Below are 24658 nucleotides of genomic sequence, written 5' to 3'. Positions count from 1 at the left end.
AGTGACCTTATTTTTGAAGTTTTGATGTGAAGAAGACGCTTCCAACAACTTCATGACCTATTAAAAGTGCACGTCAACAGTCAAAAAAAAAAAACGGCGGCTGGTGGCAAACGCAAAAGAGCAAGTATTCTCCCTTTTAAATCACAGGGCAGGTAGCCCTCTTACTTTCCCCCCTCAAATCCACCTTTTAACATAAGTGGGGGCTAGCACCCTTACTCTAGTGCACCCCCGCATTAAGGCACATTTCATTAGAAACGTACCTGCTTTCCCGCTTTCCACACTCGGGATTCCTTGTTTTAATCAGGTCCATGCCCCCACATTCCTCCAGAGCGCTCCTCGAGGGCAGCTCGGCTCGCTTCTGCCCCAAAACGAGTGGCAGGCAAGGGGACACCACATCCTTGTAACAAGCATTTACAATGCAATGGTTTTGCCTTTGTTAAAGTTAGAGCTATTGGCATTGCTCTTGACATTTTTTTTAATTATGTTTTTTTTAACATAAATAAATGGCATTGTCATTTACAATAGCAGGGCATGGCACAGGGAAGGGGGGCGAGGAGAGACAAAGGAGAGCTGCGGGCTCAGGGAAGGGGGGGCGAGGAGAGACGAAGGAGAGCTGCGTGCTCTTGTTGTATTGCTTGCATGGATGAGTTGGTGCATGCATGGGTGCATGCATGGATCGGTGTATGGATGTGTCTATGGATAGATGCACAGATGGGTGGATGGATGGATAGATGCATATATACAGCCAATCCCTCAACAATTTATGCAATCCACCAACCCATCCAACCAACAACCCATCCATGCATCCACCCATACATCCATGCATCATGCATACATTCATCCATCATGCATCCATCCACCCACTGTGTCCCACTCCGACCCCTCTAAATATAACTCATTTTTTCTGTATATAGAGATGACTGTATTCACTAGTATATGCAGTAGACCTTTCTACTCTAACATTCCTATGTGACTCTTGCAGTACATCTATTCATATCCCTTCCATATGTATATAGAAATATAACGAGAATCAACAGTCTCTTCTTTGTGTGACTACATGTAGTACATTTCAATTGTTTTCCTGTTAGTATCTTTTACTTAACGCATGTAAATCAAAGTCCTTAGGTTTGGCAACTGGTTCTTATGTAAAGCCCTCTGACACCTTCGGGTAAAGTTTGCGCTACATAAAAGCACATTAAATAAAACTTTACCCCACAAATCCAACCATCCATTTGTGCCGAGGCTTACATTTTACGGCCTCGAAGCACACAGAAAAGGGACTGTTTACTAAGTCGAGGCTTTGTAGGGTGCATGGCAGGGGACAGTTTTAGGCGCCAAGGGAGGGTAGGGAGCAGAGTCAGAGTACTTCACGGAGGTAGGGGGCAGTTTTTTATGGTTCAGGGCAGGGGGCTGCAGTACTTATTGGAGCATGGCCTTATTTTAAAGGGATCAGTTCAGGTGGAGGAACGCCACGAAACAACAGGCAGACAGAGGGAAGAAGGACACAAAAACGAGGGGGGGGGGTGATTGTAACGGAGGGCAGAATGGTACAAATCACGAGGCAGACAGGGCAGAAGGACAGAAAAACGAGGGGGGGATGATTGTAACAGAGGGTAGAACGGCACAAAACACCAGGCAGACAGAGGGAAGAAATACACAACAAGCAGGCAAGAGAGGCACGAAAACAGGGTCATCAGCCATCTCTTCAATCTTTATACTAAAGCATGACTCTTAATTTCCAGTGCTGCAACAATATGGTTTGAGGACCTCCTTTAGGCTTAGTCAGCACAGAATTCTCTGCACAAATGGCAAGGTTCCCACCGTGGCAGGAGAACTGCTAACAGTCCTTGGAGCTTTTAGTCCTTGTTGGAGGCCCGTCCTCAAAGAGGCACTTACTGCATCTTCTGAATTGAGAGGTTCACGATAATTGGAATTGGCCTTCCAATGCAGATTGTCCCAATCCAGGCATACTGGACTCAGGCCGAAAAAGTCAACTATGGCCCCATACTCAGCTTCTGAGCTGCTGTGATTTTTGCTTTTCAGAAGCAAACAGCCTTGGCTGGCCTGAACCTGCCCATGCTCAAAAATCATTTTTACTTGTTTACTTCAGTGCTAGGTAGGAGTGAACTCTACCGAACTGCTGAATTTACATGTCAACCCTTAGCAGTCTCTTGGTAACTGCTGCCACGTTAGCGGACGTGGATATGTACATTTTAAGAATAAGAATGGTTATTTATTCTACTCAATGTTCAATGTTGAGCCCGGAGCAGATTGTTCATGTTGAAAGAAAGGGTGAAGGTGGGGGGTCATTGAAGTTCAATGCATTTGTTTCGATCACATGCACAGATAAAATACAGAATGATTTAAGCACCGCAATCTCGAAAGCAATAAATCCAGTGTTTATGTATGCAGGCTTGTCTTGCTTCTGTGATCCGAAAGGGGGGTGAGCAGAGGCTGTAGGACATTCTGCGCAGGAAAGGAAGGGAAATCGGTTTGTCTCCAGGGAAGAAGAAAGCTTAAAGTTGATGGATGGCACTTGTTTTATATTTTAATGTTTGTCTTGATTTTTTTACTCATTCAAGCAGCTCTTCCATCTCTCCTTAATGAAATAAAATGAGCAATCTCTACACTGCTTATCAATTGCCCTGTCGTTTTCTCACTAGAATCACATGGGAATTATTTTTAGCTAGACAGCTTCTCATTCTTTCACCTTATTTATGAGACAAACGGTCCAATTTGAGTAACCTCTGCACTGCCATAAACAATTACTTGAAAAGAAGATTCCACACTATTTACCACATGGCTATCACTATGTAACTCGACTTTGTGCTCTTCACAGTTTTATTGATTCACTGCATGCACGTAGGGTCAGTGCCACTGGGAGGGTGGGGAAACAACACAGAGGGTGCGGGTGGCGGAAAGTAACATGGAGGTCGGGGTTAGGGGGAAGCAACAGGCGAAAGAACGTCATGGAGCGGGTGGGGAGGAGCACATGGATTAGAAAGCAACTCTTGGGGGAGACGTACAGGAGGGCAGCATAACATGGACAGGCAGGGGAGAAGCGCGGCTCTGGCCAAAAGGAATGCCCCCCTAGATCCTCCCTGGGCTCTCAATACAATGATGTGGCCCTGGAGCCTCAGGGCTCCAAATTACAAATGCCCCCCGGAGCCCTCTTAGGGCTTTAACCAATAAGATTAAGCCTTGAGCCTCGCTGGGCTCTTTAACAAAGAATGCAGCACGAGCCCCCCTGGGCTCAAAATGAGAAATGCGGTCGGGAGCCTCTCGGGACTCGAAATCAAATGGGGCTACTTGGGGGGAAAGAAGGAACTGCTCTCGAGCCTCTGTGGGCTCGCAAAACTAAGCAGTGCCCCCAGAGCCCTCTACACATACTATGGGAGTGCCCTCTACTAACAGACTAAATCACAGAGGAGCCTCGGAGTCGCACAGCACACGCCCTGAGCAGAAAAGCAGATGCCCATAGAATGTGTGTAAACATTAATCACAACATACTGAGACGAAAAAGCACAAACGATGCTGCGATTCCAGAACCTTTTCAAGGCGGGCTCTCTCTCTATTCTTGCCATCCATTTCCCAAGACGTTCAACACCCCTCCATCATCTTTTAATGCAGGCGTTTAATCTAGCGTCAGAGCTCGGGCATGACGACAGCACTCATCAATGCACCCCCTCCCCGCCTGTTCCCATTCCCGCCCACAACACATGCCTGGGATCCTTCGACCTGCCGCAAGAAGATCCCAGCAACATTTCCTCTCCAAGGCCCACTGCGGGCGGCGTGGTGGTGCTGCAGGGCTCTCCCGCCTCTGATGCCGCCGGGCTCCCTCAGCTCACGGGAGCCCGCAGAGCGCCCGCCATGGTTGTTCTCCTGTCTCCCGGGCTGCTAGGGGCGGGACTTCCGGCCGGCCGCGCAGGGATTGGCCGGCCGGAAGAAACAGACAGCAAAAGAACGCCCAGCTGGAGCACGGAAGAAAACACGAAAACGGGTCCGCGTTGACGGACAGATTCACCTCCCATGCCCCTCCTGGGGGCATACGGAGAGCGGGAGGGGGGGGCAGGGGCGGGAACGAACACACGGAGAGCGGGCGGGAACGAACACACGGAGAGCGGGAGGGGGGGCAGGGGTGGGAACGAACACACAGAGAGCGGGGGGGATGCGGGAATGGGCACTGGCAACAAATCACCTTTCATTGTGTCGGCTCGGAGTAGAGAGCCGGTCAGGTCTGCGTCCTCACATGGAGAGCCATCCAGCTGGTGTGAGGAAGGATGCTGCAGAAAGAAGAAAAAAATAAACACGCCCACCCCCCGATGACGAGGCAAAAAGGGTGGAGATGGAAAAAATCTCGGGAACGCCCCAGATCTCTGTTCCAATGGCTAGCCTCCATTTATGGAGCTAGCCAATGGAACAGAGGGCGTATTCAAGTGTCCCTTACTGAAAACTACAGATTTCTCCTGGGGGCGGAGCTAAAGCTCCGTGCCCCAGGCAAAACCTAAAAACTAGTGATTTTGCAAAGTTTGACATTGAACTAAGTTTGAACCTGTGTGGGCAAATACAGGGCTCAGCCACCGAGGGCTTTATTTTCACGGAGCCACAATGTTGCCCTAAGCACAGGAAAAAAGTGTACAACTAAGATGGCAAAACCAACGCTCCAGTATGCGGAGCTTGCCATAAAAATTGAAATTGATCAGCATGTTATCTGCTTTATAGCAACAAGCAAACACGTGCAGGCTCAGACGGAGCTTTCTTATTCTGACTCCTGCTCGGCCCATGACAATGGCCTATTCTGAGGGGTCATCAGGCCTCCATCTGTTAGAGTCTCCTGACTGGGTGTGAGCAGCCAGGAGCCTCACACCTAGAAGCAAATGCCACAGATGGGAAACAAAGGCTCACACCTGTTATCACTTCACACATACTTAAGAGAGGCATCTTTTCACTTTGTTCAGGCAGCTGAAGGCAGTGTGAGTTTCTCTCAGTGAGGCTGGATGGTGTTCAGTGGGGGAGAGAATGTGGCACTCTGCCAATGACAGAAACTGCAAGGCTCTGAGACAAATGGCTTGCGATAGCACATTTAAGCATATTTGGGACATTTTGCTAATGGCAAAGTTTGTTTTCAGATGAATGTATAGTGTTGACCAATAACAACTGAGCACATGTGTGCATTGTCAATTTAAATAAATGTGGCAAAATACTAGCTGTAGCGTCGTCTTTTGCTTGCGGCAAAAATAAATGTGGATAAATACAGAAAAAATGCCCGAAAAATAAATATGGATAAATACAGACGGAAATGGCAAAAAAAAAATACCATAAAACCAGGAGCCCTACTCATATTTGTCTAATTTGACTGCTTGAATTCTATCTGTGAGAAATTATTTTAAGAGTTTTAAGGCAGTGCCTTTTATTCTTATTTCTTCCAATCGGTCAATCATGAGTGCATGGTGTGCCGTATCAAATGCGGCCGATAAATCCAACATAATGAGGGCTGCATTTCCTCCCTGATCCAGGGTAGCTCTAATTTCCTCCGTGGACTTAATGAGGGCCGTCTCGGTGCTGTGGCCCTCTCTAAATCCGTGTTGAGTGCGTCAAGTTGAGAAACTGGCTAATTTGGTAATTCATGTTTTTGTCCACTAACTTAGCCGGAAGGGGGAGTCTGTATAGAGGCCTAAAGTTATTTGGGTCCTCAGGGTTTAAATTAAGTTGTTTCAACAGTGGTAATATGGAGGCCCGCTTCCACTCTCTAGGGAAATATACTTCTTTGTACATTAAGTTAAAAATGGAAGTGAGTTTATGCGCCACAGTGGAACCAGCTAGTTTTAACACTTCTATCGGACAGGGGTCATTGGGGGAGCCTGATTTGGTTTTAGCCAACAGTTTGCATGTGTCCCCATTGGAGAGAGGACTAAAAAAGGTGAGTTTTGGTTTGGCATTTGTGTTTGAAATTGAGCTGGAACTGGTCGCTGGCTTAAGTGAGGTTTCCTTGGGTAGGTCAGAGAAAGTAGAAAAAATAATGGTGACCTTGTCAAAGAAATAATTAGCTATTTTGTTGCATAGATCTTGGCTTGCTGGAATCGCAGGGGCTTTGGGATGGGCCAGATCAGTCACTGTTTTGAAAAGTGTTTTAGGAGAATTTTTTGCCGCGTGAATCTTAACCGTATAATACTTTTGTTTAGTGTTTTGTAGGAGGTGTTTGCATTGTGCTTGACTTATTTTGTATTCTTTTTTATCTTTGTCGTTGTATCCATGCCTCCAGATTCTTTCCAGCTGTTTACATATAAGTTTCTGTTCTTTGAGCTCCTGTGAGTACCAGGGAGCAGATGGACGTGTTCTAGGATGGCGAACCCTATTTAAAGGAGCTAACTTCTTCCCTGCTTCGTCAATCCACTTAAAATTAGATTTGGTGGCCTGATCCAGATCAGTTGGGGTAGGGGTGTCAGTGGTTGTAAGAATATTATGAAAGTCTTCCCCTCCTATATGTTTCCAAGCTCTCGCTTCAACATAGTTATTCGTTGGTTTACTAGCCAGGCGATCTGAAATGATAAGTTTAAAAAGTACTGCTGAGTGGTCTGACCATGTAAGGGGGAGTACTTTTGAAAATGCGAGTAGGGGGTTGTTTGAAAAAATCCCGTCCAAATTATGCTCCGCTAGGTGTGTGGGTTCCTTGACCTGTTGTTCCAGGTCACCACTTGACATGAGGTCTAGAAGGTTGACTGTATCTGGGTCATGATCTACCCCTAGGTGAAAATTAAAATCACCTAAAATTGTGAAAAAGGGCATGTTGAACCCCACTTCTAAAATCTCACCTTCGTGGGCAATACATGGTTTTTGAGGGCCTGGAGGTCTATAAATAAGGGAGCCTCTAAAGGAGTCCTGATGGGAGATCTGAAGGCTGAACTCTAGTGCTTCACATCCCTCATTTTTTAATGGGTTAAATGATGAAATGATTGAATTATGGTGTATGACTGCTAATCCCCCTCATTTTTTCCGGTTTCTGCTAAGGAAATAGCAGATGTAGTCCGGTGGTGTCGCTTTCACTAAGTCAGGGCCTGAGGCTTCATCTGTCCAGGTCTCTGTGATAAAGGCTAACTTAATATCTTCATTTTCTAAAAAGGTGGCGAACTCAATGCTGTGCTTGACCAGTGATCTTGCGTTGATAAGGACACAGTTCCACCCCATCTCCTGTTTAGGGACGCCAAACTTCCTAGTCTGCCCTGCCACCTGGAGCGAGGTCAACTCAGGGATTTTAATGTCACAACCGGAGCAGGTCTTTGAGATGTGATGTCTCCCATGCTCCGGTTGATAGATTTTACAAAATTCCTCAGATTTCTTTGGCTGTAGGGCCCTCAACTCAACACTAGAGTATGTGAGTCTAAGGCCCTTTTCTGGGGTCAACTGGACATGGTGGCAGGCACTGAGCGTGGTGCGAGCGCGGACGGGCGCAGACATGCGCGCCCGCTGCGCGCGTCCGTTGCGCGCGTCCGCTGTGTGCTCGCTTCATCATCATCTTAAATGGGATCTTGGGCTCAAAAGACTAGCCCGCTAATCCGAATCCTCCCCCAAGATGGCGGCGAGTCCCGCGAGGGATCTGCCACGAACTGGAGTGTTGCTGTCCTTCCTACGGTAAGATCCTAGAATTGTGCAAATGCACTGGTTTTTAAAATTCCTACTCGAAAATAAAAGCCACAAATGCCATCAAATTAAAACAAGCCTACAGAAGGGGAAAGGGATCTGTGCAAATGCGCTATTTTTAAAAGCCACAAATGCTTACAATTTAAAAGAGAACAGTCTAATCCAATAATAGCAAGTGATGCGGAGCATATGTCTCTCCCGGCTGTGCCTCAGGAGGACTTTACCTGACGCACACGCTTCTATGCCCCCCTTATGTAGGATCTTGGGCTCAAAAGACTAATTGACATATTACAGAGTGACATGTCCTCTTTACAACACGTACAGTTGCAGCTTAGGTTTATTATGCTGCTAAATTGGACTCTACATACGTTACATGGTGGTTGAGTTCCATGGAAGCACTTAAATGCCACTAGCTTGTTTTTACTGTAAATCTTACAAAACAAGATACTGTTATGGCTCGGAAAGATGTGACATACACTATGTTACACATAGAGAAGTTGGAGAAATTACCATTGAATGGTGCAGAAATACCATCAGCAGATTGGATTGTACAAGGGTTTACTTCTCTGCCGATATCCACTTTTAACTTTAAATTCTGCTTACAACACCATCAAGTGCGCAGATATGAATCACTAGGACAGGTCTTTGTACATGAGTCATGGTTCTTACCTTTCACATACCGATGTAGGAATGGTGAAACTGAGGTTTTTCTTAGCCGCACAAACAGTGAGAACTCTTTGGGCCATTGTTGCGTATGCAAGGAGGTTTCACTTCATAGTGCATGAAGTTGTTCTGTTATCTGAAGAGTTCCTCTGTCATGTCCTTTAGGCTAGTCCTGTCATGTATACCCCTTGAAACATGAAGTATCCTACCCACACGACAATAACGATTACAAACAGGTGGCTGTTTACCTAGTAGCTTGCTCCTGTCTCTTTGACACCGGACTTTTAGTATTTTATCATAATCCCTGTACCTGACGTACTTAAACTTGTCCCCAGGCATGGCAGAATTATGCGATATAAGGGTTACCACTCTTTTTTTATCCTTGGCTAACAGCCAGCTGTGCATGATCACATTTGTTTGGAAACTGTTTTTCAAACAGTCATACTTGTTTTCAAGACAAACAGCTTCTAGAAAAAACTCTTAGGTGACCACTTTAGTATAATAGACCCTCGTCCTCCCTACAATCTAGAGGATAATTCCTTCCAAGCTGAGACGGGGTCCTGCATGCTGAATCTTCGACACGCATCGATATGACATCCCTTATGGGGTCCTTCATTCTCAACCATAAGGTGAGGGGGTTGGAGCTTCCCTGTGGGTTTCTTGGCTACATACACAGATGTACATTTCCATGCTACACATAAAGATCTAGGCTAGGTACATTTAGGCAAATTACTTAGGGCGCGCTTTTTAGGAATATGCAAGTCCTACTGTTTTTATCTGAACTGCTCATGTTCAGTGGTTGCCCGAAACTACCTACTACCTACACCACTGTAGAATACAGGGGTGGTGGTAGTGGCACTGTAGAGCTTGTTGGTCTAATGGCTGACATAACGTATGGGAGTGTCCAGAGTCGGTTTGGACACCAAGCCCTCAGTTTAGGTCATCCAAAACGCGCAGGTCCTGGGAGACTCCTAGGAAATACACAACACCCCAGCTGCTGTAATTCGTCAGGTATTCAGATTCCTTTCAAATGGAAATTATTTGATATCGAATGATCAATGTTGCTGCCGGATGAAGCCAGGGTGGCATATCCGGTCACGGTTTCCGCATTTGTGACCTATTGCATACAAGTGCTATTTCCACCTACCCGCACAGTTAGGGATGCAACAATTTGGCTTTCAATACAAATTTCGAATGTGAAATTTGATGCTACACTGGAACATATTTCAGAGAGGGTCCGTAAGTAGTACTTGATAATCCTTAAAGAACTCCACTGGGAGACCGTTGGACCTGGGGTCCAGCCCGGGTGGAGCTGAGGTGGAGCCAACCCCAGCTTCTTGCAGGTGATGTTCTTGTCCAGCACATTTCAGTCTATGTCAGACAGGGGCTTTGATGGGCAGGTCCTCCAAGAAACCCCAGAGGGATTCAAATTCCACCCTAGGTCGTTGCGAGCAAAGTGACAAAGGTGGAAAAGCACTGGGTCATGGACAGATCCCTGATATGCCTGACTCCCCGATATGCTTGTCAGTTACATATGCAATATGTGTGCAATGCACTGTGTTAGTGCAGAGTGTTACTAGTTTTAATCCCCCCACTAACAAATGCGACTCTGGGTAGCGAGCCAGGCCATTCCAGCGCCATCTAGAAGCAATTTCCGCAAAGCCTCTTGTTGTTGTAAGGAGTCTGCAAGGAAGATGTTTGATCTTCAAGATGCAAAGTCTTCTTCTGAGAAACAGATGCTACTCCCCAACAGCTTCCCACGCCTTTTTGGGGAACTTGTGCAACACATTTTTTTGAATTCGAATACTGCAGGGATAATGCGCTTTAAAAAAAAATTTGGTTCCAGTTTGGTTAGTACCTTCCAGACGGTGATCTGAGTTATTCCATCTTTTCATTGGAAGCATTTTTGGAGGCTTACCACTTGTCCTGTTCCTCATTGTCGGGACTCTGATTTTAATCTATCTGCTACGCAATGGATGTTCTGTTACTCGGACAAATGGGGACGTCACTACCAAATGTGCTATTGTGTTGTGAGAGAATGATGAGGCCTTTGGCACACCCTTGCTTCAAGAACTGAATGGCAACTGCGCGCAGCCCGTATTCCGTTGTCAGCTGTGCACTTTCGAGTGGACACATCCTTGGGTGTGCAACAGGACTTTCAACAGATATAGAAATGCTGGTGGGTCCCTCAAGACTCACCTGTACTGCACAATTGCCACTGCTTCTAAATGCATATTATGAGCCTTCCTAGGATGCATCAGCTCCTGGTGATTTGGACCCTGGCTCCTCCTCTGCACTCCTGGCCAACCTACCTTCAGCTCCTCGCGATTTTGACCCTGGCTCATCCTCTGTGCTCCTGGTCAACCTACCTTCAGCTCCTCGTGATTTGGACCCTGGCTCATGCTCTGCACTCCTGGCCATCCTACCATCAGCAACTGATGAGGAAGGTGGATTTAAACAGATATTCTCCCTGAAGCTGGTGAGAGGGGTGCCAAAGGGACAATCGTCTACAGTAGCTGGGAACAGCAATATTTTGTCTACTCCTCAAAACACGTCAACATTCTGGTATATTTGAGCTGTGGTGCTTTTTATTTTGTCCATGTTTTGACACGCAAATTTGCTTTTTTTTAGAACTTTGTCTTTTATTCTATCTTTTTCCATTTGAAAGGATTTGGCTTTCACTATGCTAAATATTAAAGAGCTCAATGCTTTTTAGGTTTAAGGTTTTAATACTTTAAACTTATATTTTCAAGCATAGCTTTAAGAAGCTTTTTAGTCACCTTATGCCCAAGGAGCATTAGGCTCGGGCGAGAACACCACCATTTTACATGTTCACGTTGTAAACTTGACATCTTTCCTGAGCATTGACATTTAAAACACATTTACAAGCGTGCCTGTATAGGATAATATTTTCTTTATTAATAGGTCAAAGCTTTGGTCTATCCTGCTGACTTATGGATTGGAAAAACCCCTGGTGTATTTTCTGGCACACCTGCACAAAGATCCTAAAGCGCGGGTTAGAATTGGGTGCGGGGATAAGGTTTTTGAAGCCATTGAAGTATGTAGGGGGTTGAGACAGGGTTGGCTTCTGGCCCCCCTCCTTTTTATCATCGACATCAATGGATTGAACAAATCTTTAAAATCCTTAAATCAAGATGTTTCAAAAATCAATGGGAGACCCCTCCCGGTACTCCTCTATGCGGACGATGTGGTCCTTATGGGCCGCACCCCAAACTCCCCACGCAGGTTAGTACAGGGTTTTGTCAGTCATATCAATAGCCTGGTTTACGCAATAATTTAAAAAAGTAGTTTTTAATGTCGTGCGGCCCAAGGAAGCGTCAACTTACTACTAAAATTGGGAATAATCAGAAGCTGATGAGTACTAGTTCTTTTCCTTATCTTGGGGTGGTCTTTGCTGCGAACGGCTCTTGGAGTGAGCATATGGCTTACGCCAGGAGCAAGTTCTCAAAGGCAAACAACTGGATTCTTAGCCTTCCATGCCCAAAGTGAACAGGTGCTAATTTAGCTATATAAAAAAAAATTACGTCTCAATGTGTGCTGACATCCACATACGACGCTGAGATATCGGGCTTTGCCAACAGTACCGGCATCCAACAGGAAGAAAATAGATTTAGTAGGAAATTACTAGGCATCCCAATCTCTACACCTCAATATATTCGCTATAATGAACTAAATTCACATTTTATTGAGGACTTTATTAGAGGGTGTCCTGCCCTCTTCTGGTTAGCAGTCTGGAAAAAACCCGGCAGCATCCCTGACAAGAGAGATCATTAGTGACTGCATGGCATGTGCAAAAGGTAAAGACATACCAAGGCTGTCAGGGGTGCACCAGTGTCAATAAAGAAAGCTTTTACACAGACCCTAGTACAGCGATGGCTGCAAATAGAAGTGAGCTTAGGAGTGAGCTCTACTAATTATATAGAACATAAAGATATGAGAAGGAATACATACACCTCTTGTCCATAGCTACATGGCCATTGCGGATTGTGCACCCCAGTTGGCTAATTATATCAGAATTCCAATGAGCCATTAGGAGAGGAGGCTTCTGTTTCGCTTAAGGGCTGGTACCATCATATTTGTATTATGTTTCCCTCTTGGTTACAACCATGTCCTCGATCATATCATATTCCATGCCCATGTGATGGTCAGAGCGGACAATCTATCCAGCACTTTCTGTTCTTCTGCAAATGTTATTTAAAATATATAAAGTGGTTCTTAACTCCCTATTTTAACAAACATACACCAATCAGTCTGGAACATGCCTATTTAAAATTACTTACCCTAGACGATGAAGAGTTGGTTTTTCGCACTGGCACTTTTTTGAGAATTGTTGCTTGAGCATGACAAACGATGTCCAATCCCTAGGTTTTATGTCTTTTATGAATGAATCATAATATTATTGTACATTGCATGCTGTTATGGTTTTAATGATTCATTACAACTTTTTAACCAGCACGTTTTTATCTGTTTGCTGTTGGGTTTTGTGCTTTTATGGATACAATATTTTCCAAATAAAGTGTATTTGAACCTCGAAAATATTCTCTGAACTAGCTTGGCTTGTATTTATATTTCTTCTTAGGCATTTTATCAAGAGCCACGAACATTCTGTATGATTGCTAAGTTCAATGTGAAAAATGTCATAATTTGTTGCGTGACTGGGGCTTTGGCATGGTAACATGGGTGAAGTTTATTATATAAACAGCAGCCCTCCTTTGTTTTGTTAGAGGAGCATTTCACTGGCACTGTCGAGGTCACTCCATGCATGAATGCCAGCCCAGCTGTTTCCTGTTGCCTCCTGTGAGGGATGGTGCCCAGCTCTCCACCAAGACGGGCTTCCTGATGAAACTTACCCATAGGCAATGTTGGATCACCCAACAGGGATCTGGCAAATTCACCCACCCTAAGTCTACTAGGATAGGGAGGGCTAGTTAGGAGCTCACAATATAATTGTATTTACATGCTAGCATATATTCAATGCAAAAGCACATGTTTCAACTGTTTATATTCGTTACTATTCTCGTAACGCAGATTACACTATTTTGTTTCCTTCTGTTCATCATTGCAGTGCATGCATTTTACACAAGAATCATTTTGCTTCAATAAATATTTAAATGTCATTCTGAGTATTTCTTGTGTCTCCATTTGAACATGCATGAGTTACCAAAAGAAAATGTTGCAGATCTATTTCCACGATTTCCTTGGGGAGTCATGTTCTGAGGTTGCGCATTCCACCTGATACCTTGTTGGGTTAGGAGTACAGGTCATGCACAGTGAGCTAGCCTGGACAAAGACCAGCAGATCCTAATGGTGTGTGTGGAGTCAGTCTTGCGCAGTGTTGACATTTATGTTGTCCAACAAATGCACAGTTTTACTGAGAAAGTATAAACCATACGACAAACTGGTCCAGTAGTTCTTCAAGACCAATCAAGAACAGGAAATAATCAGTTCAAATGGATCTGCGCTGTACAATAGTTCCACAAGACCCACCAATAACTTTGATTTTTCATGACTAGCTTGGTTGTGATACAAACATCTTTTTCCCAATGAGCTGAACTCCACGTCCCACAGAAAAACTAACAATGACCTGTACCATCACAAGGCTTCAGGTCATAAACTTGACCCTAAATGGTGAACAAGCTCTAACCTTGGTTCTAGTATATTCTAGGGCTATTCCCATTTTGATACTTAATGCACCTCGACATTGTAGCTGACTTCTGGGATCAAAGTTTGCGATGGTTGGCTTTTCGGGGTTCAGATTTCAACGGTTGCGCAACAGTAAAAAGGCACATAGAAACATGAATGGACATTTTCATACACAACTGCACATATGCATGTACACACTCACAGACAAACGCACTCACACAGAGGAATGCATGCATGCAGATACTCACAAATTCTTCCACCCCGGATCATACACCTACAAATATATAGGTGCACACAAACACACATGCCTGTTCATGCTGAAAGGGAGGTGATTGGAAACGGGCAGACAGACAAATGCAGTCCCACAGATGACTGGAACTATGCATACACAAAGACAAATGCACATAAATGCACAAATACTGACACACACATGCACACACCAGCGCCAGTTGGCTAAGACACGTACATACATCCTCTGAAATACACAATGGAAGCTTGGGATTTCTACCTAAAGGCTGGAAGAGTAATTCATTTGTCACTGGACCTCCAGGGCAGTTACTCTACAGCCAATATGTCTTCCTGGTGGAGGCAAAATCCAGTTAGGAGGGTGAACCATCGTCTTCTCTGAATCTCTAACTTAGGCCAGCATATGCAGAGACCTGAACACACAAAATGAAAGGTGTACACATACAAAGAACTCAGGGCTGCCACTCACCCTCATGGTGTTATGTGGTTCCTCCTCCTTGAGTTTAGACTCCAGAATGTATCCCATCTCTTTCCTCAGAGAACACAGCCAGTCCTGGAGCTTCACCTGCAGAGAGGAAAGGATAGATTTGACAACTGTTGATCTGCAAAGTGAAGCTGTTTACAGATAAAATACCCACTACATCATTGTTCATACATATGCAGAGTAAGTACCAGCCAGACATGTTCACATTTAAAATTATGCCAGTCACAGATTACAAATATCAGCACACATCTGAATTATAAGTATCTGGAACACATGTACAGATTGTATGTACCGAGTCACATGTTTTGAGATCATGTGTACTAGGCCACATAAGTACATATTTTAAGTTCCTGTCACACATTTACTGATTGTAAATACCAGGCCACATGTATCCATGTAATGTGTACCAGCCACACATATACAGATTGTGGCTTCCAGGGCACTCAAAACTGCATTAAAATACGAGAACAGTCATATTGATTTCTGAATATGCCACACGATGCCTCTCCTTAAACTCATTAGCCCTATTATGGATCCTTTTTTGAGTTTCTGCAGCACCTCAAAACCTTTTTCATCCCAATATCATTTAAAAGGCATCACAGTTTTCCTCTATAGGGCAGTCTCAACTACTGCTAAATGTTATAGAGGGGCACAGGCAGCCTTGGTACAGGCATCGGTCTTTAAAAGAGTCTGTGATAGGCAGGCTACAGTCCTTACAGAGACTGTGACAGACAGGCTGCGTGTCCTCACAGGGTCTGTGAGAATAAGCAGGCACCAGCTCCAAACAGGGTCTGTGTCAGGCAAGAGGCAGTCATAACCAGGGAGAGCAGACACCAGCCTCTCACAGACAGACAGCAAGCACAAGCGAACCAGCAACAGCCCTCACCCCCTCAGCGTTTATGACAGGAAGGCAGTGATATCTTAAAGATTAGTGGGGCCCTGGGCAACATGCACTTTAGAGCCCTCTGTTTGGAAGAACTTTGAATGTATTACACTTCTTCGCAATGCTAAACAATAGGATTTTTGTTGTTTGTGGTCTTGTGTTAAGTCTATATAAAAATAAGTATTTTTATATAGACTTAACACAAGACCACAAATGACAAAAACCCAAAATACTGTACTTTAAAATGGTAGAAATAGCTTAGTTCTCTTTAGATGTAAAATGCAACACTTTGAGTTCAATGTACCTTTGGATGCGTAACGCTATACAACGAAAGTGTTGCAGGGAAGGTGATGCATTGGTTCCTTACACGCAAGAACGTTGTTGCGTCGGGTCCCTACTGATGCGTAGGGGATGCATTGGTTCTTCTTCGCATGAGGAGGTGATGCGTTGGTTTCTTACTGCGCCTATGTGGTGATGCGACCAGCAGCGCTGTGATGCGATGAAGATCCGGTGCAATGAAACAAAAATGGCGTCTTCCTCTTGATGCAAGACCATGCGTGCATGCCGGACGGCTGTGCGGCGACTCAATGATTCTTCTGAGCCATGGCAGGCCCTGTGACACGCTTCTCCCATGATGCGACGGCGTCTGCAGCAACGGCAACACTCTTCCCCGGTGATGCGAGGCACTTCAGGTGATGCAATGGCGACAGCGGCGGCACGCTTCTCCGGTGATGCAACAGCATCTGCTGCAACGGCGACGACAGCGGCTGTGACAAGCTTCTTCATCTTGAGTCGAGCTTCCAGCTCCCAGCGACACACAGTCTCTCAGGAGGCCCAGCTTACCAGCAGGCACTTCAATTCCCAGCAAGGGAAGGCAGGGGAGCTGGTTGGTGACGTTTGTTGTCCCTGAGGTTCTAGCAGGAGGAAAGCTCTATCTCAAGTCCTTGGAGATCCTTTACAAGTTGATTTGAAAGTAGCACAAAGTCCTTTCTCCTTTCTTTGACAGTCAGGCAACCACTGCAGGCCAATCCCAAAACAGCACTCAGCTTAGGGATAGTCTCCTCCTCAGTTGCTCTGGTTCCTCTCCTCAGCAAACATTCTTTTTTTCCCAAAAGTGATCTAAAGTTCTTGGGTCTGGGTCCCAATATTTATACTCCTATTCCCTTTGTTCTCTGAAGGCAGAGAGGCCTTTGCCTAGTCCAAACCAGTTCTGGTCAGTCCTGGAGCACTTTGTTTACAGGACTCCTTCTTTCCTTTCACATTGTAGGCCAGGGACATCAGACACACCACAGGAGGTGGAGCCAGCATTGTGGAGGGAAGGCACAGCCCTATTCAGGTCCTAGTTGCAACTCCTCTCTCCCATCTGCATGCAGATCTCTCTATTCAGCTCTGTGCTGACTCACCCTGTCTCCTGGAATCCCCCAGCCCCTGCCACTCAAACTCCAGACAAGGAATACACAACCTAGCAGAGGCAGGTGTGGATAGTTAGGCAAAAAAGTATCTACTTTCTAAAAGTGATATTTTCAAACACAGAATGTTAAAACCAACTTCACTAAAAGATGTTTTTTATTATTCTGAGTTCAGGTATACTAAACTCGAATTTCTACCTACTTCCCTGAGTCAGTTAGGATTATAAGATGTTATAATCAAACTGCCCATTCTGACCTCTGGGGAAAATGTAGCCTTGCAATAATAAAAAACGAAAATTGCTGTAATTCAATATTAGGACATGCTACACACATCAGGGCACGTCCTACATTTTACCTATAATGAAGCCTGTCATTGGGCCTACCATAGGTGACTAATATGTATAAAAGGGAAGGTTTAGGGACTGGCAAGTGGGTGCATTTGCCCAGTCAACAGGGCAGTACCAGACAGCACACAGGCTCTGCAATGGCAGGCCTGAGGCACACTTTACAAGCTGCTCCGGTGGGTGGCACAATCAGTGCTGCAAGCCCACCAGCAGCATTGGATTTACAAGCCCTGGGCACATGCAGTGCACTGTGCTAGGGTCTGACAAGTAAACCAATCAAGCCATTCAGGGAGTAACTAATCCATACATCAATTTACCATAGGGAGCACTTGCACTGTGGCACTGGCACTGGCCACCAAGCCGCCCCAAGACGCACCCATGGACCCTTCACCTGTCAATCCTGCAAGTTCTGCTGCATCAAGACCTACACTACGCCCTCTAACGTCAAACACAGCTCCGACAATAACCGCCTGAAATGCATCCTGCTCAACAACTGCTTGGTCCACAGACACACCATTGAACTATAGAACCTACTGGACACCACAACGCCGGACGTCGCCTTTCTTACAGAAACCTGGATGAATACCGCATCAGCGCCCGACATCGCCATAGCCATCCCGGACGGCTACAAGATCATCCGAAAGGACCGCATCAACCGAACAGGAGGAGGCATCGCCATCGTCCACAAGAACACCATCCGCCTCACAACCAGCTCCGACGACACCTTTACCGCCGCCGAACATCTCCACTTCCAGATACACACCGACCCCAAGACCACACTAAGAGGCACCCTCATCTACAGACCACCAGGACCCCGCAAACAATTCATCGAAGAGATCACTGACTTTATCAGCCCACACGCCCTCCCCTATGAGGACTACATTCTCCTAGGGGACCTCAACATCCACCTGGAAAAGAATAACGACAGCAACACCACCACCCTGCTGGACAACCTCGGCAATCTCGGATTCATACAACTGGTAAACACCCCCACCCACCACGTCGGACACACGCTCAACCCAATCTTCTCCTCCAGCAAACACATCTCCTTCATTCACGCCACAGGACTCCACTGGACGGACCACAGCTGCATCCACTTCAACTTCAGAAAGACCACAACCCACCACCACCCACAACAAGTCCCACGCAGAAACTGGAACAAAATTACCACCGACCAGCTCACCACATCGCTAAACCAAAACCTTCCCGCCAAACCATCGGACCCAAACCAAGCAGCCATCAATCTCGCACAATGGATCACCCACTGCGCCGACGAATTAGCACCCTTGAAAAACCATCACAACAAACCAGGTAGCAAAAAAGCCTCCTGATTCAATGATGACCTCAAGAACTCCAAAAAGAACTGCCGCACCCTCGAGAAAGCCTGGCGAAAAACCCAACCACAGACAACATGGCCACCCTCAAGGACGCCACCCGCAAACACCACCAGCTGATCCGATCCACCAAGAAATTAGCATTCAAGGATCGACTCGACAACAACGCCCACAACAGCAAGGAACTCTTCAGCATCGTCAAAGAGCTAACCAATCTCAGCGCCGGCTCTAACGACATCACTCCCTCTCAAGACCTCTGCAACTCTCTAGCCTCATTCTTCCACAGCAAAATCGCTGACATACATAACAGCTTTGGCGACCAGTCCACCCCGCTCACCACCACCGAACTGAAGCCCCCCACCACCACCCTTGGCGCCTGGGACCCAATCAGCACCGAAGACACCATCCGCTTGATGAACTCCATTCACTCCGGATCACCAACCGACCCATGCCCCCACCACATCTTTAACAAGGCCGACTCAATCATCGCACCCCATCTCCGGGGTATCATCAACTGCTCCCTCAACACCGCTATCTTCCCAGAAAGCTGGAAACATGCCAAACTCAGTGCTCTACTGAAGAAACCCACAGCAGACCCGGCTGAACTCAAGAACTACCGCCCCATCTCGCTCCTCCCTTTCCCTGCCAAGGTCATAGAGAAGACCGTCAACAATCAGCTCGCAGCCGTCCTCGAATCTAACGGCTCCCTCGACTCCTCACAGTCCGGCTTCCGAGCCAAACACAGCACCGAGACCGCCCTCATTGCAGCCACAGACGACATCCGAACACTTCTCAACAACGGGGAAACAGCTGCCCTCATCCTCCTGGACCTCTCCGCAGCGTTTGACACGGTCTGTCATAGCACCCTTGTACAACGCCTCAGAAATGTCGGGATACAAGGAAAAGCACTGGACTGGATCATCTCGTTTCTCGCTGGAAGAACCCAGAGAGTCCGCCTCCCCCCTTTCAGGTCAGAGGCCACCGAAGTCATCTGCGGCGTACCACAAGGATCATCGCTCAGCCCCACCCTCTTCAACGTCTACATAAGCCTCCTCGCATCCATCGCACGCCAGCACAACCTCAACATCATCTCCTACGCCGACGACACCCAGCTGATCCTCTCCCTCACCAAAGACCCAAACACCGCTAAAACTAACCTACACGAAGGGATGAAAGACGTTGCCAAATGGATGAAGAACAGCCGCTTAAAACTGAATTCTGACAAGACGGAAGTCCTCATCCTAGGATCATCCCCCTCCGCATAGGACGACTCATGGTGGCCACCGGCCCTGGGCAGCGCACCCAAACCAACGGACCATGCTCGCAGCCTGGGATTCATTCTAGACTCCTCCCTCTCGATGACCAGACAAGTCAACGCCGTCTCATCATCATGCTTTAACATCTTACGTATGCTCAGAAAGATCTTCCGCTGGATCCCCACCGAAACAAGAAAGACGGTCACCCAAGCACTTGTCACAAGCCGACTGGACTACGGAAACACCCTCTACGCCGGAACTACAGCCAAATTACAGAATAAACTTCAACGCATTCAGAACGCCTCCGCCCGACTCATCCTAGACATACCCCGCCACAATCACATATCCGGTCACCTGAGACCTTCACTGGCTCCCAGTCAACAAGAGAATTACGTTCCGTCTCCTCACCCATGCACACAAAGCCCTCCACGACCTGGGACCCAAATACCTCAACACGTGCCTGACCTTTTACACCCCCACCCGCCAACTACGATCGTCCAATCAAGCCCTCGCCGCGATTCCACGCATCCGAAGAGCCACCATGGGAGGAAGATCCTTCTCCTACTTAGCGGCCAAAACCTGGAACTCTCTCCCCACCCACCTCCTCCTTACACAGAACCACCTCTCCTTCAGAAAACAACTCAAAACTTGGCTATTTGATAAGTAACGAACACCCCCCCCCCTCAAGCACCTTGAGACCCTCTGGGTGAGTAGTGCGCTATACAAATTTTTGACTTGACTTGACTGAACAGCAGTGGCACAGTGCCCATCAGCATCTAAAGCCAACAAAAACATAAAAGGCAACAGCAAAAAATGGAAGGGAGACCCACGCCAATGGTGACAGGTCTAACAATAGTGAATTATATGTAAAACATTCAGAAAGCGTTATGAATTATATGTTAAACCTTCACAAATAGGCACACACAAAAACAGCCAAACGTTCAAGCTGTCTGGTGTTTGCCAACCGAAAAGTATCAACAGAAAGCTGGAACAAGCACTGATAAAGAATTTTTTTTGTTTGGATACAAATTTTCTTCTTGCTAAAACAACATTTTTTGTGGAAACACGTAACTAACCAACGTGTTTCTCCCATTGTAGGAACCTGTAGCTTTAGTTACAAACTATTTGTAATATCTCACCCTTCGCTACTGGGTTCTTTCTGAAACAGTGAAAATCAAGGCTCTGCTCTGGGGATTTTACCCTGTTGAATAGGAGTAATGGAATGGGACATGATATTAGAATGGGCAGAGGTTTAAAAAGAAATATAGAACAAAAGATGTGAAGTAGATGGAAAAGGGGTGGAGACGGAGATGATGTAGGAAGATATGTAATGTAAGGAGAGACGTAAAATATATAGAAAATGTTGAGGTAGCCTGAAGGAAAGATATGGGAGAAAGAAAGAGAAAGCTGTGGGTAGAGAAAGAGAGGAAGAAAAATAGGTAAGGCTTTAGAGTGTGTTAAGGAGCTAGAGAGAGAGAGAGAGACATAGGGTGAAGCAAATGCAGACAGAAGCAGAGGAGGACAGTACTCCAAGGGGTGAAGTAAAGAAGTATTGTAGAAAAAGATGTGAATTAGAAAGCTCTAAAGGCACTGAGAGGTAGACATAGACAAAGAGACTTAATGAAAGACAGAGCGATGTAAGGTAGAGAAAGAGAGCAAAATTAGAAGAAGCATAGGAAAATAGGCAACATAAGGAGCATAGCGGGCAAGAGAAAAAGTGAGGCAGAGGGGTGAAGGGTAGAAGAAAAAGTGCAGTCTACAGGACGTTCTGTTTCTACTGTGTCTTAAAGTGGCAGCCTTATTGGTCTGTCTGATTTAGGATGTCATTTATTTTATAAAGTAGATTAGTGAATTAACTTTCAAAGCAGTCACTGATGTTATATGCAGAGCAACATAGACAATATATTTTCAATTGTGTTTTATCAATTTAATATATTTAACTCATGTTGCATGAGTTTAAATTTCCTTAAAAAACAGAATACAAGATGCATTTGGCAAAACAGGAATACTTTGTTTAATTAAATGGTTCGGCTGGAAAAACTGTAACAGGCACAAGGGCTGAGGACTGTCTCAATTTAAATTAGGTTTGCACTCTCATTATATACAAAATTACAACAAGCAATAAAAGTTTCCAGCAAATCATATATGGTGAGGAATGTTGGTTGCTTCCTTAGAGTCATAAATTAATGGTGAAATGATTACTACAAGTGTGTCTCAACCTTACGTTGACACAGTGTAGCCAGTGGTGAACGTGTCCAGTTGCCCAGCATAAAAACATAAAAGGCATTCAGGGCACATGTCCCAGAGGCAGTGGTCCACCGACCCCTTTCCCAGAACGACTTTGGCACCTTGGTGCCCCAGAGTATCGCACCTTGTGGCTGCAAGCTTAGCACCTAGAACAAGGAGTGCTTACGAAGGTGCGTTTGGTTCTTTTTGTCTTTTTCTAGGGGATAAGTGGGTTGACAAATGGCTGGATCATGAGTCCGTAGAGGGGTACCTCGCCTTCATGTTGGGACAGGGTCGCACAGTGGCGGCAGCAAGGAGACACGTGACAGCAATCTCTTGTTTTGCCAAATTATATGGGAAGGGCGACCCCACCAAGCATTTTGCGATCCGCCAGGTCTTGAAAGGGTGGCAACGTTTACAAGGGAGCCAGGCGGATTTCCGGAGGCCTGTGGGGTTAGAAACACTGTGGAAGATTGTGGGGGTCCTCCCACAGGTCTGTTCATCACCAAGTGAGGCAGTCCTTTTTTAGGCGGCTTTCTGCTTAGCATTCTACGGTGCCTTCAGGGTGGGCGAGTTAGTCACAAAGAATAAGCAAGACTGGCGGGGGGGACTCCAGGCAGGGCATGTGAAGCTGGGTGAGGGTTCAGTGAGAATCTCCATAGCCAAATCAAAAACCGACCAAGAAGGCAGGGGGGATTGCGTAGTCTTGCACAGGCCAGGGAACGCGGCATGTTGCCCGGTCACTAGGTTAGAGACTTTCATGACCCAGAGGGCACAGAGCGTAGGTGGGCCATTCTTTACACATAAGGACGGAACAACATTGACAGTATTTCAATTCAAGAGAGTCATGCTCAAGGCACTAGAAGCGGCGGGGTTAGAATACAGTGATTTCAGGACTCACTCCTTCAGAATAGGTGCAGCCACTGAAGCCGTGGTGAGGGGTCTCGGGATGGAACGATTCAAGAAGATCGGCAGGTGGTCTCCAAATTGCTACAAAAGTTATGTGCGGCTGCACATGCTTTAGAATCAAGGTCCTAGGGCATTTTAGATTCTGTAGGGACCCTTACTCTTGTGACTCAAGAGTGGGGGGAGCATTGTATGTCAAAGTATGTCATTACTGGCGTTGTTGTAGTTGTTACAAGAATTGGCGCATGGCGATGGACTGACCCTGCCTTTCTTTTCAATTATCTACAGCTTCTTCACTCTGTGACTCAGGGGAGGGGCGTGCGTACATTCAAGAGGTAGCTGTTCACATCGAAGATAACACCACAGTGGCGCAAGTTTACTCTTCGCACCAGAAGAAACAGGAAATTTGGATAGTAGGACACTTATATGTTCGCCGTCTGAAAACTTTCTTTGCAGGATCCATCGAAGATAGGGTCACAGCGTTAGGAGCCAAAATGTCCTTTGTGAGTCGGGGTTGGTTGTGCGTGGGCAATTCAGGGAGCTGGTGAACCATGCTTTATGCACAAGCTCGGGAACACCAGCAATCTGGATCCTGCACTTAGGAGGCAACGATCTGGCCAAGTTAGGTAGGAGAGTTTTAGTTGAGGAGTTGCTTACGGAAGTGGGGTGGCTGGCGAAGCAGTGTCCTCAGTCTATCATAGCTTGGTCGCACATGATACCCAGGTTCCAGTGGAGGGGGGTGAATCAGTCAGGGCATTGAATCACGCCGTAAAGCGTCTCAACAACAAATTTGATACATTATTCAGGACTCCTAGGTTGAGGACCATAACGCACAGGTACATCAGGGGTGAGCAGTTTTTTCTGCAGGACGGGGTGCATCTCTCACATAAAGGGAACGGTGCCTTTATGGAGGACATCATAGCCTGGCTAGAGGGTTTGAAGCATAGTACAGGACCTTCCTAGTGTGGGAGGGGGGCCAGATAGTCGGTCAACTATGCTTGCCTGTGGCGGTAAGGTCAGCAGTAGTAAGCCTAGTTTGCGGTCTTAGCAGTCAGCATCATGTAACTCCGGGGGTAGTGACAGCTGGTAAGTAGTCTGTCGGGGTGCGGGGGCCGGGGGAGTATCCTTCCCAGTAGGCCTGTGGCCACCCCTGCACGTGCATGTGCATTAAGTCTGCAGCCCCCTAAAGGAGTCAAGGCCAGGGCGTAGGGGGGGCCCGGGGGACACATCTCCGTCCGATAAGCTGTACCCCCTGTTCAAACTTACTCTGGGAGTAGTAGCTGTAGACCCTGGGACAAAAAGGGGGGGAGAAGCTGCCAGACGTTGACTTTGCCGTAGGCTCTAGAAGGGACACGTAGAACATAATATCATGCATTGTTAGATTTATGGTAGGAGTGCCTTCTGTATTAGATTGTGTTAAGGATAGCTCTTACAACATGTGTATAACAATGTATCTGTACTTTCTGCGTAACTTTGTATCAAATGAAAGTTTTGAATATTGTTTTATTTGTTAATAAATATGGCCGGGGGGTCACTCCCCCTATTCCAAAATCTTACAACTACTGGTGTGGTCTCCCCAATCCTGTGTGCCTGGGGGGTGGAGGG

General features: G+C 46.3%; 1 protein-coding gene across 1 annotated transcript in view; it reads right to left on the bottom strand.

The window, feature by feature from the left end:
* The window catches only part of LOC147669879 (uncharacterized), a 609201-nt gene that overhangs the window by 497286 nt on the left and 87257 nt on the right, over positions 1-24658 (bottom strand). Inside the window, exon 2 of the mRNA XM_086948178.1 lies at positions 14681-14776. Coding sequence (XP_086804304.1) covers positions 14681-14776 — 96 coding nt within the window. The remainder of the gene's footprint in view (positions 1-14680; positions 14777-24658) is intronic.

This window comes from Lissotriton vulgaris, unplaced genomic scaffold (assembly GCF_964263255.1).
Source record: "Lissotriton vulgaris unplaced genomic scaffold, aLisVul1.2 SCAFFOLD_800, whole genome shotgun sequence".
In the NCBI taxonomy this organism is placed as follows: Eukaryota; Metazoa; Chordata; class Amphibia; order Caudata; family Salamandridae; genus Lissotriton; species Lissotriton vulgaris.
This window is presented reverse-complemented; position numbering and strand designations above follow the sequence as displayed.